Source organism: Euphorbia lathyris, chromosome 8, assembly GCF_963576675.1.
Source record: "Euphorbia lathyris chromosome 8, ddEupLath1.1, whole genome shotgun sequence".
Classification (NCBI taxonomy): Eukaryota; Viridiplantae; Streptophyta; class Magnoliopsida; order Malpighiales; family Euphorbiaceae; genus Euphorbia; species Euphorbia lathyris.
Window position 1 is genome coordinate 43,313,902 of NC_088917.1, and position 15,337 is coordinate 43,329,238.

At 35.5% G+C, this 15,337-nt stretch overlaps 2 protein-coding genes across 2 annotated transcripts; one reads left to right on the forward strand and one right to left on the reverse strand.

Annotated features, from left to right (window-relative positions):
- The first annotated feature begins 4,030 nt into the window (after positions 1-4,030).
- Positions 4,031-5,148, forward strand: LOC136203932 (putative RING-H2 finger protein ATL12). Its single transcript, XM_065995150.1, has one exon. The coding sequence runs from the start codon at positions 4,084-4,086 to the stop codon at positions 5,146-5,148; it is 1,065 nt and encodes a 354-aa protein (XP_065851222.1). The 5' UTR covers positions 4,031-4,083.
- Positions 5,149-13,928: 8,780 nt separating this feature from the next.
- On the reverse strand, positions 13,929-14,993 carry LOC136202988 (aquaporin TIP4-1). Its single transcript, XM_065994015.1, has 3 exons — positions 14,840-14,993; positions 14,527-14,765; positions 13,929-14,447 (listed from the first exon to the last, which is right to left on the reverse strand). The coding sequence occupies exons 1-3, from the start codon at positions 14,964-14,966 to the stop codon at positions 14,070-14,072; spliced, it is 744 nt and encodes a 247-aa protein (XP_065850087.1). The 5' UTR covers positions 14,967-14,993; the 3' UTR covers positions 13,929-14,069.
- Between the last annotated feature and the right edge of the window lie 344 nt (positions 14,994-15,337).

A 15,337-nucleotide genomic window follows, 5' to 3' on the forward strand; every position in this document is an offset into this window, starting at 1 on the left:
CATTAACCGTTTATATATTGAGAGTAAATCATTATAATAAACTAATAAACTTAAAACCACCCCAAGTCAAGTAATATGTTTTGAATAAGGATTGACATAATACTGTAGAGACTTACATGTAACAATGTTTTCTGTCGAGACAGAGAGCTGATCTCACAAGCTTCAGATATGTGGATATCTGGACAGTTACATGGATCTAATGAAGGAGTTCATCGAGATTGGGGACTCGACTTGAGATAACAGGATGGATGGATTTATCCTATGTCACCTGTTCATCACATTGGTATTAATAGATATAAGTAATCCTCAGACTCAAAGGAATGTTAATTAGTGATTCTAGATTATGGAATGTGATACTTTGACTCTGTTCAAACACGATCCATAACAGAGATGACTTTGGGGTGTGTGCGGGCAGGCGTTGGGTATCACAGGAAGTAATTGCAGGATAGTTAACATTGGATTGAGCATTTTTCACTCCTGATAAATGAGAGATATGTCCAAGGATCGCTTGAGGAAGACTTGACTCTAAATCCTTGCAAGGTGATAGCTTAAGAATTGAAATAGAGATTTCACTTAACCTATCTATTTGGAGTTAACTCGGCCTGTACAAGTAAAACGAATGTCTCACTATATGTGACTTGACATAATCCATAGTCATAAGATTCAGTTCAAGGATGTAGTTGATAAAGGATCGAATTATACTGTAACTAATACGGAAAGGTCAACGACGGAATCAACCTGTCTTCTTATAGCTCTGGGGGAATGTTTACGGTTCTACTATTCACAGTCCACGCACACATTCCGTTATACAAAGATTAAATGTAATTTTAGGAAATTAATTTAATGGTTGTATACAGCTAGTAGCAATAAGAACCTAATGGGTCACACATAAGACTTAGAACCAAAAGAGGAATGTATAGTAATCAATAGATGGAAGCCCAATATAGTTCATTACGGCCCAATATGGAGGGGGGCGAAAATTACATGTGTTTGACACATGGGGGATTAATTTATTTAGACAATTATGATTAGATTATAATTATGGTTAAATTAATTATAGAATAATTAAATTAGAAGGTTTAATGTGATTATATTTCTTCTAATTATTATTCTATCAAACAACTAAATATTATTTTTATATTTAGATATACTTATAGATAATATTTATAGAGTACTATTTAGAATAAAACTCTAATTAAATAACCTAATTCTATCTAACCAGGGTTTAGATACAAGAGGCTATTTATACCCCCCCTTAATTGTAAAATTCGGCCAACCCTAATACTAGAGGAGAGAGAAATTTCAGCCACTACAGTAGAGGAAGAAATTTGCTCCGCTTGCTTCCATCCGATCAATTCTATCTCTTCCTTTTTCTCTTTGATCTTGTGTTGATTTGTTAGAGGCAATCTTTATTGATTGCTATTCTTTGGTTGAGATTCTAATCGTTTGATTGTTTGTTTTGTTTGTGTTCGTGGAACCCGCGATTAAGAGTTGTGGGCACTTCATTTGCAACTGTAGATAGATCGTCAATAAATGTATTTCGTTCTATCCCCTCTTTATATGAAATAACGTTTAACGGATCTTGTAAAAAGGGAAATAGATAAAATAGGTAAAAAATTTCATATTTTCGCTGCGCCTGTGTTTGCCTATTTCTCTTCACAACACGGTCCAACCGTGTTAAAAGTTGCTTCCAACCTGAAACTTCCGAGTTGTCTTCCTCTTCATTTGCTTCCTCTTCTTCCGCTGTTTCCTCTTCTTCCTCATCTTCCTCTTTTGCTATCCCTTTAAAGTGAAGGAAACATTTACCTTCATCTGGTGTAAAGATGGGGAATGGAGCACTATACCTCTCGGATATATTCATCTTGGATGAATCGCCGTGTTGACAATCAACAGTCTTCTTGACTCTTGGCATGATTGTTGCTTTGTGGGGGATAAAGAGTTTGGAAGAAGAAAAGTGTTTGGAGAAGATGGCTATGGAGTTTGTTTTGCTTGATAGGAGGAGGTGTAAGTCTAAATAGAATTGTGTAGTTCTTTATATAGAAGAAAGTGTGTGTGTGTGTGTGGGGAGGGGGGGGGGGGGTATTTAGTAGTTATGTAGGAATTGAATAGGTGTAATGAAGAGTTATGATGAGTTGTTGAAAGGTTGTGATGTATGGGGGAAGAGTAAAAGGTTCATGAGGAAGGTAAAACGTTTATTGGAAAGGGTTATAATGTTTGGAAGTTGACTAGAGATAGGATTATGTGGCTTAGGAGCAGTAGTATTAACAATAACAATATTATTATGTGGCTTAAGAGCGGTAGAAAGATTAGCAAATTCATGTTGAACATCAATATTAGAAGAGTCTTTATGTTTTTCAATCCGAAGCAACATAGAACAAGCTTTGTTGACAATAAAAAGTAGATCTTTGTTGACAATAAAAAGTAGATCCATTAAGAGGATTTGATTGTGACATGTTCATATTCCATATTTGAACCACATGAAAATTGCATTAAATTAATTTTCATCACATGAAGTTTGTATAATCGCACTCGATTCACTACATTTATAACTAGGTATTGGTTTTAAAACTACAAGCTCATCTTATAACTTTTTAAACTTGTTAAAAAATAAACTTACTATCATTTGCCCTTGCACTATAGCATTCAATTCCTTCCTAAGGTGAAAGTACAAGTGTCCATCATTTTCAGCATATATGTGTTCAAGTTCTTTCCATAATGCTCGTGCAATTTTGTAAAAAGAAAAGTTTCTGCTAATTCTTTCATTAAGGAGTTGATTAGCCATAAAAAAAATACTAGATTATCAATTTGCAACTAATTTTCATACGTAGCCGAATGCATATCAGAAATTTCTTCATCTCTCAAAACAAAATTTGTTTGCTTTTTAATATGCAAAGCTATAAGCATCGATTATCAGTGCCAGGAAATGTAATTGCCACATGTCAGAGGTGAATTTACGATAATTGAACCTGGATTATCAGTGTGTTGAACTAAATGAAACATTTCTTACTGTGAATTGTGTTTGCGATAGTGATCTGCAATTTTAGAGTCACCTTGTGTGCTTTTTACTGGACTTGCCTCAACATTTGATTTTCGACATGCTCCAAGATCTAATTTGCGATTTCTCGATAACAGTGATGATTTTTCTATTGATCTTGATCTTCTAGAGCTTTTGAATAAGATGTAAACTCTCCATCTTTAGTATTTAGTACTTGAGCATAGATTTTCCTTCACCATCACGGTTAATGGATATTTTTACCAAACTGGTCTGATACTATGTGGAAAAGCTTGTGTTTTACATTCTCTGTTATTCTTATATACTAGGTAGAAATCAAATTACATTTTGTTATTTAACTAACATCTCAAGCTTTATTGCTAACAACTTTTCTCGCCTATGGCTAACCCTTTGTGCCAGCTCAGCAAATCAACTTGAACTTCTTTACTTGATAAAGCAACTGTCAAAAGTATTCATTTTGGTTTACTTCGTGTAAGGCCGACACATGCTAGATCCATGTGGTCCCGCATGATAGGCACCTCCAACCTTATTCCACGTGTTCGAAATATGAACTATGGCAAAAAAAAACCCATACTTCCTTAAATGCCCCAGGCTCCGTAAATAGAGGCGGTTTGACGTAGTCATTCTCACTTTCTTAGAATTTTTCTTGTACTCTATCCTCTTCTCAAAGAACCTTTGCTAGCTTATCCGGTGACGGATCTCGGCCCTCTTTTAACTTTTTCTTTCTTTTAATTGCAGACGACATCACATACACATACATAGAGATCCTCCTCATATTTTACCCACATAATTGCTTTTTACCGACTCCATCAAGATGAAGAAATTTACTTCTATAGAGTCAATCTAAACTATGATTTCTAGTATTTGGCAATTGCAGAGAGGAGAGGAAGTAGAACAAATTATTTATTATTAAGAATCACATTCGATAACCATAAAAGCTAATTAAAAGCAAGTTGCAATCTGTTAAAGAAAGTCACGACAAAATCTTAATCTCTGCCGTCTTGAGTGACTCTTATTCCGAGCTAATATAAGAAGCAAAATTCCTGATAGAAACAAGCATATCATATGAAATGAATCAAATACTAGTTCTTCTCTTCCTTTCTTTCATCAATGTCAAATCCCAGAACATATCAACTTCCGATTCCACAGAGCTCAAGCCTCTCCATCCTAGCCTTGCTATAGTACTTGGAATCATTGCCATCATGCTTTCTGTAACATTCATCATTCTCGCTTATGCCAAATTCTGCAGCACAAACACTAACCAAAATGTTCATGATCATGCCTCAAGATTCTCTGGTATTGATAGAACGGTCATTGATTCGCTTCCTTTCTTCAGGTTTTCTTCTCTCAAGGGATCAAAGGAAGGATTGGAGTGCGCTGTTTGCTTATCAAGATTCGAAGACACCGAAGTTCTTCGTTTCTTGCCCAAGTGTAAGCATGCATTTCACATCAACTGTATTGATCAGTGGCTACAAAGTCACTCAAGCTGTCCTCTTTGCAGGTACAGGATTGACATTAAAGACCTTTTGAGCTTCACTTACTCTAACAGTTTCAGATACTTGCGTAACTTTTCTAATCTGTCTGAGGAACCTAATCTCGAAATCTTTGTCGAGAGAGAGCAAGATCATCAAGAGCTTCTTATTCATGATGGTTATTTGTTTCATAAATTTAAGCACAGGATCATTGTTTCAGATGTTATAATCAAACATCGGTGGAGTGATGTTAACTCCTCGGATTTCTTGTCGTTGAATTCGGAAATGCTTGGAATTGTAGCAACCAACAGATTCTCCCCTTCTAATTCGACAAGTGCAAGATTCTACCGTGATCTTTCCATGGATGAAAATATGGAAAAAATCAAACAAGATATAGAGAAGAAAAGATCGTACGAGTCTAAGATTATGAGAGGTCCATCAAAAATGATTATGAATTGTGGTGAGAAGAGATCAATGTCGGAGATTGTAATTTGCTCAAGGTTCAAAGATTTAAGAAACAACGAATGTGCATCCCCGAAGGAAGATAGGATGAAGAGGCTTTGGTTACCTATAGCAAGAAGAACAGTTGAATGGTTTGCAGGTTCAGAAAGAAACTTGCTAAAAGATCAAGACTACAAAAGACAAACTTTAAATGTATTTTAGTATTTGAGACGAGTCAAGCAGAACATTGTTTATAATTTGTTTTTATTGTTTTGTGACTTTAGTTTCAAAATCATGAAAAGGACAATGAGAGCTGCTTCTTCCTGTTGTTTTCAGCAAAAGAATCTGTTAATTGACTTAAAGTTAAACCCCCCGGATCATATCATATCATATCATAATACTTTTCATAAAGGGACAATCTCCCTCAAACTTTTTTTTATTTTTTTTAGTAAAACACCAAATTGCTTTTGAGATGATACCTCTATCTTCTGATAGTGTTGCAATTAGCTGTTAGTTGATAGCTTATTACATTAGCGGTTAGCTGATTTAATTAGCGGATTGTGTGAACTTGTTTGGTAAAACTTAGTTCATTGCTAATAACTGTTTGTGTAAAATGACAAATAAAGACATAATAAACATTTATTTGAAATTAAATAGTACTATTAATTAGGATGAAAATGTCCATAAAAAGAAATGGAGTAATAAACTAATTGAAAAAGCTCATAAGGTAGTTTTTTCAAAATTAGCTTTTTGAATCTATAAGCACTTTCAAATCTCTCTTTACCAAACAACAATATTATAGTTTAACTAGTCAAAACTTCTAAAAGATCTCGAACCTCTAATTTTGTAAGTACAAAAGAGAGAATCGAAATAACTTATCGGAATGAAGAAGCTGTATCGTGGACAGAACCACTGCGTTGAAAACGATTACGGCAGACTCTGGTGCAATCTGGAAGTCTGATCGTCAACCAAGGTTTACACAGCGAGCGACGCACCAGTGCACTCTAGGGCGAAGCTTTGGAACAGCAAAATAATTAATTGCCCAGAGAAGAAAGCGTAATGAAGATGAAAATTGTAATCGGAAAGTTTTCTGTATCTTTGAACTCTGTAGAGTTCGTGTTTTATTTTGTGTAAAACGAACGGTGTAGTGGACAACGTTTTAGGAGAGAAAAACGTAATGGGTTGAGTAAAATCAGGGATAGTGGAGATAGGATTTTAACTTGTTAAGAAATAGTCAAAAAGGTTTAAAATATTTAATGGCCAAATAAAAATCGGGTCCAGTCGGGACGGGCGTCGCACGAACGAACGAGCGAGTGCGCGCGTGTGGTTTATTTTGTAAAACCCACTAAACACAATTTAATAACTCCTCAAACCCAACCCAATATAAACTCTTCAACTATCTCAAAAGTTTTCCATGTGGGATACTTAAAGTCACAAAAGACAAACAAAGGCTAAAGAGCCATTTTACCAAAATCTCCAACAATCCCCCACAAATGGCTTTATAGCAAAACAGTTTTAAAAACAATAATAAATCTTTTCTGGGCAATAAGTTACAGATTTTAAAAACTTAAGCATCAATATCTTTCGATTGAATTGATACATAGTGATGTGAGGCAACATGTTATAGTTTTAGAAGTGAATTGCTCTTGAACTTCTACAACTCTAACTGAGACCCTCACAACACGTAAAGAAAACCTTTAAAGGAAATTTTGCTGTTCCGCGATAAAAACACTAGCGCTTTTAATGGCCATGCGCACACCTTGGATCTCATGAGTGCTCTAGAAAGACAACCCAATGTCTTTCATAGAAGGCGGCCCACCTTCACACACATGTAGGTGATCTCTATAAGAGACCATTAAGAGTTTCTCAGAACTCAACCTCAAAAGGAGCATCCATCAAGTTCATATAAATGAACCACCACACCACGGGCTATGGATTATACACACACTATCACAAGTCATAGGAATGGGTAAAATATAGTGTATAAAAAAGATAGTATGGTTTCGTTTGACCACGTATGGTATCCACCATATTTTCTTTAATCAGTGGGCTTTAGGCCCATTCCCCTCGACGTTTCTAGAACCATTCTTCTAGGTAACCCTTTGGTGAACGGATCAGCTAGATTCTTCTCTGATCTCACAAAATCTAAGGCAATTACCCTATTTTTCAAGAGTTGTCTTAATTCACTATGTCTAATGCGAATGTGTCTTTTCTTTCCGTTGTAGACACTGTTTTTTGCAGTACCCATGGCTGCCTGTGAATCACAATGAAGTGAGATAGGTGCATTAGATCTCCCCCACAATGGGACATCTGCCAATAAACTTCTCAACCAATCTGCTTCTTGACTAGCTAGTTCTAGTGCTATAAATTCTGATTCCATGGTTGAGCGTGCAATACAGGTTTGTTTACATGATCTCCAAGAGACGACACCACCACCCAAAACGAAAACATAACCATTAGTGGAACATACCAAATCATTTTTGGATGACCAGTTTGCATCACCATATCCCTCTAAAACAGCAGGAAATTTATTAAAATGCAAATTAAAGTTCATGGTACCTCTCAAGTATTTAAGTAAACGGCGAAGTGCATTCCAATGTTCATCATTTGGATTGTGAGTATATCTACTCAATCTATTTACAGCATATGCAATGTCAGGTCTAGTATGAGTCATTAAGAACATAACACTCCCAATAATCTTAGCATATTCTTCTTATGAAATACTATTTCCTTTATTTTTAGTAAGACATATGCTAGGATCATAGGGTGTTCTAGCTGGTACTACATCAAAGCTATCAAACTTTTTCAATAACTTCTCAACATAATGTGATTGTCCTAAAGAAAAACCATTTTAAGTTTTTGTAATTTTGACACCAAGAATTACATCAGCTTTTCCCATGTCTTTCATGTCAAATTTTGATGATAAGAAGGCTTTGGTGTTATTCACTGCTTCTAAATTAGTGCCTAAGATAAGCATATTATCCACATAAAGACATACAATCACATAATTTGATCCAAATGATTTAGAATAAACGCATGTATCTGATCCATTAACTACGTACCCATCAGAAAGTAAAGTGGAGTTAAACTTTTCATACCATTGTTTGGGTGCCTGTTTCGGGCTGTATAATGACTTCCTCAGTTTGCATACCTTATCTTCCTGACCGGGTACAACATTCCCCGCAGGCTGTTGAACATAGATTTCTTCTTCTAAATCACCATTTAAAAAAGCTGTTTTTACATCCATCTGATGTACCACCAAATTATGTATTGCTGCAATTGCAATTAAGATTCTAATAGTAGAAATTTTAGTAACAGGAGAATAAGTATCAAAATAGTCAATTCCTTTCTTTTGACTATAGCCTACGACAACTAATCTAGCTTTGAACTTTTCAATGGATCCATCAGGTCTTCTTTTCCTTTTGAAGATCCATTTAAGTTTTATAGTTTTGGACCCTTTAGGCAAGGAGACTAGATCCCAAGTGTGATTGACCATAATAGAGTCTAATTCATTTTTTATTGCCTCTTTCCAAAAATTAGCATCTACAGAGGTCATGGCCTCCTTATATGTCTTAGGATCTTCTTCTATTAGATAGGCAGACATAAAAACATCATCTATTCTATCTGAATTTTCTAGCAGAAAAGAGGAAACAAAGTCGGGTCCAAAACTATTAGCTATTTTCCTTCTTTTACTTCTTCTAGGTTCATGTTCACATTCATCATGTTTTTCCAAAGAACTAGAAGCAAGAGAATCACTAGCAGATACAGAATTAGAGGGACCAACATCATCACTCACAATATTTTTCTTTAAAGGAAAATCATTTTCGAAGAATTCTGCATCTCTAGATTCACATATGCTATAGTCATTTAGTGCCATGAATCTAAAGGCAGCACTATTAGAAGCATATCCAATAAAAACACAATCAAAGGTTTTTGGCCCTATGTTGGGTTTTCTAAAAGATGGAAAAGCAACTTTGGCAAGACAACCCCAAACCCTCAAGAAATTTAAATTAGGCGAATACCCCTTCCAAAGCTCATAGGGAGTTTTGTCTAATTTTTTATGAGGAACTCTATTTAAAATGTAGCATGCAGACAAAACAGCTTCCCCCCACATATTATCAGGCATACCAGAACTAATTAACATGGCATTCATCATTTCCTTAAGCGTTCTATTTTTCCTTTCCGCTATACCGTTTTGTTGTGGTGTATATGGCGCACTAGTTTCATGTATAATGCCATTTTCCTCACAAAATGTTTTAAGGAAATTAGTTCCGTATTCTCCACCTCTATCAGATCTAAGCCTTTTTATTTTTCTATCTAGCTGATTTTCTACTTCCATTTTATATTTTAGAAACATACTTTCAGTCTCATCTTTTGATCTTAAAAGATATACTTTGGTGTATCTCGAAAAGTCATCAACAAAGGTCATATACCATCTTTTACCACCCCTACTTATGGAATTCTTAAAGTCAGCTAGATCAGAATGAATTAATTCAAGCAATTCAGTACTTCTCTTAGTAACAGATGGAAAAGGCTTTTTGGCAAATTTAGCTTCTACACAAATAGAACATTTTCTTTCATGCTCAGAATTCACGATATCAATAACATGCATATTTTTCAACCTTTTAATAGAAGCATAATTCACATGTCCTAATCTACCATGCCAAATTTCCAAAGACTCACATAAATAAGCAGAACCAGAAGAACTTGCATTAATTCCAACAGAGTTAACATCAACAGTGTTCATGATAAAAAGCCCATCACCTAGATACCCTTTCCCTACAAAGGTCCCATTTTTAGTAAGAATCACCTTATCAGCCTCAAAAGTAATTTTTAAACCAGCCTTATTTAATAAACTACCAGAAATAAGATTCCTACGAAGTGAAGGCACATACAAAATATTATTCAATGATAAACTTTTTCCAGAAGTTAATTTGAGTAAGACTGTTCCTTTACCAACAACACCAGCAGTTGCGGTGTTACCCATGTAGACGCACTCTCCATCAGCAGCATCCTCAAAATGATGAAATAGCTCCCTGTTTGAACATAAGTGTCTGGTAGCTCCAGTATCCAGCAGCCAGTCAGTTTTATTTTCCACCAAGTTCGACTCTACCACCACAGCAGTAATGATTTCATCGTTCTCCACCAAATTGGATTGTCCGGTAGGCTTTGTGTGAGCATTTTGATTTGAATTCTGTTGGTTCTTCCTTTGGAAACATTGAAATGCTCTGTGCCCGGGTTTTCCACACACAGAGCATTCAACCTTTCGCTTTTGGACCTTTCCATGCTTGAAAGACTTGTTCTGTTTGAAGCCTTTTTGGGACTTGTTTGCATGCCCTTTTGATCTGTCTTTTGGAATCACAGCAGATTCAACCACATTAGCATTAATAGAAACAGAAATAGAGGAAAGTTGCTTATCTTTCATTCTGTTTGCTTCTTCAGTTCGCATATGACTAACAAGCTCCTGCAGGCTGAAATCTTTCTTTTTGTGCTTCAGGTGGTTTCTGAAGTCACTCCAGGAAGGAGGGAACTTCTCCAGCAGAACATTGGCTTGAAGCATATCGCACATATTCATCCCCTCACTGAGAACTTCAGCAACAAGGTTCTCATATTCGTGAATCTGATCAATGATTGGTTTCTGATCAACCATCTGATAATGTAACCACCTGCCAACAACATATTTTCTTTTTCCAGGGTTCGACATATGATTAAGGAGATGTCCTCTGACAGTTTTGTTATCTTTTTCATATTTAGCAGACTGATTATCGTATTGTTGAACGATAAGCGACATAGCAGGACCGTTTGGATCGACAAGGGGATCAGACAGGACGACATAATCAAGGTCTAATTGTTCAGACAGAACGAACGAGCGAGCGCGCGCGTGTGGTTTATTTTGTAAAACCCACTAAACACAATTTAATAACTCCTCAAGCCCAACCCAATATAAACTCTTCAACTATCTCAAAAGTTTCCCATGTGGGATACTTAAAGTCACAAAAGACAAACAAAGGCTAAAGAGCCATTTTACCAAAATCTCCAACAAATTTTACTTTGGAGTTCTTTACCAAACATAGTCAATATATATATTCCAAATCCTATACAAACAAGATTTAACCGGATGCTAAAAACTTGATCAATTTAATGTGCTAGGCCACTCCGGATTTTCCCCTTATTTCTCTTTTTGTCCCTCATTTTTCTGTTTTTGATCCTCAAAATTCGATTTTCACCTCTATATTTTTTACTTTTTCGCTTCTGATTTTCCTATAAATACAACACCGCATCTTTTTAGAGACCCCAAAATCATAAGAAAATAAGTCAAAACTGTTGCAAAATTATCCGAAAAATCGAGTGATTTTTATATTTCTGAAATATGTTAATTTGTGATATGTTCTTCATGATTTTTTCAAAATCCAACAACCACATTAAGGTTTCTATAGAAACAAATATTGTCTACAAAATATTCGTTCTTCATCTTTTTCAATGTTATTTCAACTTTAACTTTGATTTTATTATCAAAAGAGACGGTCAAATATATTTTATGTGTATACTTGATTTCTCTAAATTGATTTGAATTAATCTAATATAATAATTTACTAGTTAAATCCATCATTTTGATTTTTTTGCTTGAACTATGATTCCAGACTGAGACTAGTCTTTTGATGGAATTTTTCACAACTCGGATGGATCTCATGATAGTTCATGTATTTAATTTATTTATTTTGAGATTGTATTATTTTGGTGGTATTTTGTATATTATTTGCATGTTTATATTAATATGCAATTTGACATAAACATATTTCCCAAAATAAAATGAGTATTCTCAAATGTATTTTGAAATTTAAAAGAAATATGTAATTAACCAGATTGTGCTTAGAATGTTGAGTAGGAGGTAAATGGATTCACCGGATGTTTTAGAGGTACTTATTCTCTTACAGTGGGGTATTAGTATTCTCCAAAGTATACTAAAATTCTCGAATCCACTTGCCTCTTGCAAGAAATTTTGGAAACACTTCCCAAAATCTTGTTTGAGTGGCTACTCTTATTTCTGATACTGGCCTATCGAGCTAATAATTTCTCAAGTGGGCTTCGAGCCTAAACAGTTGTGAGGCCAACAAGTCCCTCCGTTGGTGAAATCTTAATAAGGAGCGAATACCTACAATCATCAGTCCACTGGTGCATTTTGCATCTATTTAGAGCGGAGTTTGATCTCTTGGCAGATATGTAAGCAACCAATGATTGCTCGATCTTCCATTCAAAATGAATATAAAGTTGTATGTAATTTTAATGTGGAGCTTCTCTTGTTATAGTCTTCTCTTGTTATAAAGTTGTATGTAATGTTATAGTCTTTTGTTCAAAATTGGTTACCCAATTCCTTGACTTATCAAACTTTGGTGACAATGTAGCAGATATTTAGCTTACGACCAATCCTTCCAGGGGCGGAGACAAGGGGAGCCCGGGCCCCTCTGGTTGCCGGAACCACCATGTCCACGAATAGTTTCGGTCCTCCTGTTTCCAAGAAATAATGATCGGGTGTTGAATTAGCATCCCAAAATTGGCCCAGGTCCTGTTAAGCCTTATCTAAATCCAAAATTTTAATATTTTTTTTGCTTGTTAGGCCCTCTGTAAATCCAAAATTCTAATTTTTTTTGGCCTATTAGGTCCTCCTTAAATCCAAATTTATAATTTTTAGGCCTGTTAGTCCCTCTTAAATCCAAATTTCTAATTATTTTGGCATATTAGACCCATCCTAAATCCGATTTTTTTATTAAATATAATTTTTTTACATGTTAAGAATCTTAAATAGAATATAGCATAATTTTGAAAAGTTTTACATTGATACTTAAAATTTGGTTCTTCATCACTCTGATTATAATGTGTATATATACGAATTTTTTTTGAACAAGTTTAAAGGGCGGCCCGATCGCACTACGCGTCCCCGCTGAGCGAGGGTCCGGGGAGGTGTCCCACCACAAGGATGTACTGGGGGCAAGCCTTCCCCTGCCAATTTATTTGACAAGAGGCCGCTCCTAAGACTCGAACCCGTGACCTCTTGGTCACACGACAACAACGTTTACCGTTGCGCCAAGGCTTACAAAATTGTTTTTACACACCACGTGTAAAATTGGCCTCCAACCGAACAATCTTGTATTCTCCACCGAATCCTTCCATATCCATACAAAGTACATTGAACTTGATTATCACTTTTTCAAAAACAGTTTCATTACAGTTCATTTCATTTCAACGGTTGATCAAGTGGATAATGTCTTAACCAAGGCATTATCTCACATCCAATCTCTTCCTAATACAATTGTGTTTCGCCTACAATTAGTTTGGAATAATTGGATAATTAACGACTATCAGAATGGGCCCAAATCAGAGAAGATAGGCAAAAGGGGACACAAAAGCCCAAGATGAAACTTAATAAGGACTGGTAGCGTACTTTTTAGAACCTGATCGCCGAATCAATAAAGATCTAAAAATCAGGGGCTAATTCGGTAAAAACCAACGTGGATTAAGTGGGAAAGACAATATCTGCTGAATAGGAGAACATGTCGCCAAAAAAAGAAGTGGTGTAAGTGAGCAGTTAAGGATCTTATTGGCTGGGAACTAGATCCACTAAGAATAGTTACGGAACTCTTTGCGCTGAGCAGAACTTACCAGGAACATGGGTGGTTACTACGTAGGGGAAGTGGGAACCAGTGGTTATTGGCTCAAGTGAACGAGTATAAAAGAGAAAGAAATCTAGATAGAATGGATCCAACAAAAACCAAATTCAAAAATCAAACTCATTCCACTATGAACGGTAGGCTTTTTTCATGTCCTTTAAGTTTTTTACATATTCCTTTGAAATTGATTAGAAATTAGATCTAATTTACGTTTTGTAATTGTTTCACGCTCGTACACCAATCATCAAGGGTGTTAAACAAATTGTATTTGGAATCTTGTGCAATTGTATATTTCCTAATTAAGGGAATTGAGTAAAATAGAAACTCTAATTTGAAGTATTATTAATCAACACATGGTCTCATAATTTTGGTAATATGTATTTGCATATTAGATCAATAGAAAGAACAATAAGCATAATATAATAAATATTATGGTGATGACATAAGATAATTTAAGAGAAAGAAAATGCACTAAATCTAGAAGGTTTCTTCTTCGAAAGGAATAGGGCGATGAGATGTGAGAATGAAAAAGTTTTGGTAGATGAAGCCAGCAAGGGCACCACCAATAAGTGGGCCAACCCAATAAACCCAATGATGAGTCCAATCCCAGCTGACTAAAGCCGGTCCAAATGATCGAGCCGGGTTCATTGAAGCCCCTGAGAATGGTCCAGCAGCTAGAACATTAGCCCCAACCACAAACCCTGTAAGCAATGGACCCAAGCCATCAATAGAACCCTTATTGGGGTCCACAATTGTCGCATATACTGTGAAAAGCAACGAGAATGTTAAGACTATTTCCCATATTATTCCTTGTAGGTAGTCCACTCCACTCCCCAAAGTATGCACTGGAATTCTCTGTATCATTCCAATAATTAATATACAAATTTCATTAATTTTGTTCTGGAAATATTAAGATGATATGATGAGAGTGTACCAATCCTCCCGTGAGATAACTGAGAAGGAAACAGGCAGCTGTAGATGCAACCAATTGATCAATCCAATATAGTACTGACCGGAAAACAGTAATATGACCTCCAACCAATAGCCCTAGCGTTACTGCCGGGTTTAGGTGACCACCGGAAATGTGGCCGGCGGAAATCATGACAGCCACAACCAGTGCATGTGCCAATGCCACCAGAAACAACCCCAGCAGAGAGCTTCCAACGAGTCTATCTGCCATACACACACACACACACAAATGAGATTTGTTTGTTTCATTTTAATAAAATGAAAGAAAAAGAGGTTACCGGCAGTCAAGGCAGATCCAACTCCGGCGAAGACAAAAAGGAAAGTAGTAATAAACTCCACCACCAGTGCTTTGATACAGTCAGGCTGGGTAGCCTCTCTGCTAGATCCTATAGCAATTTTCGCCATTTTTATTCAAACTTTACAATGTATAAATCACAATATATAAACACAAAAAGGGGTTATGCAATTATTTGGCCACCCATGTTATGTTACGTGGATATCCATTACTAGTTGACTTCATTATTGTCCTTTTCATTACCTACTAATTTCATAACATGCGTCTATATATCTATATTAATAAAACTTTTGGGATAACTAAAATTATAGTTTCTCAAATTTTACTTAAGTTTACAAATTTTTATCTGACCTATGTTTTTAAATTATATTATTAAATTTTGATGATGTATACAATAAAGTATTTTTGTTTTAAAAAAATAATAATTTACATATTGACAAAATACTTTTCAAATCGAAATCATAAATTATATAATGAATAT

Coding starts and splice junctions, on each gene's coding strand:
- LOC136203932 (XM_065995150.1), top strand. CDS start 4,084: ATGAATCAAATACTAGTTCTTCTCTTCCTTTCTTTCATCAATGTCAAA.
- LOC136202988 (XM_065994015.1), bottom strand. CDS start 14,966: ATGGCGAAAATTGCTATAGGATCTAGCAGAGAGGCTACCCAGCCTGAC. Junction 14,766..14,839: donor TGGATCTGCCTTGACTGCCG/GTAACCTCTTTT, acceptor TGTGTATGGCAG/ATAGACTCGTTGGAAGCTCT. Junction 14,448..14,526: donor GTTATCTCACGGGAGGATTG/GTACACTCTCAT, acceptor GGAATGATACAG/AGAATTCCAGTGCATACTTT.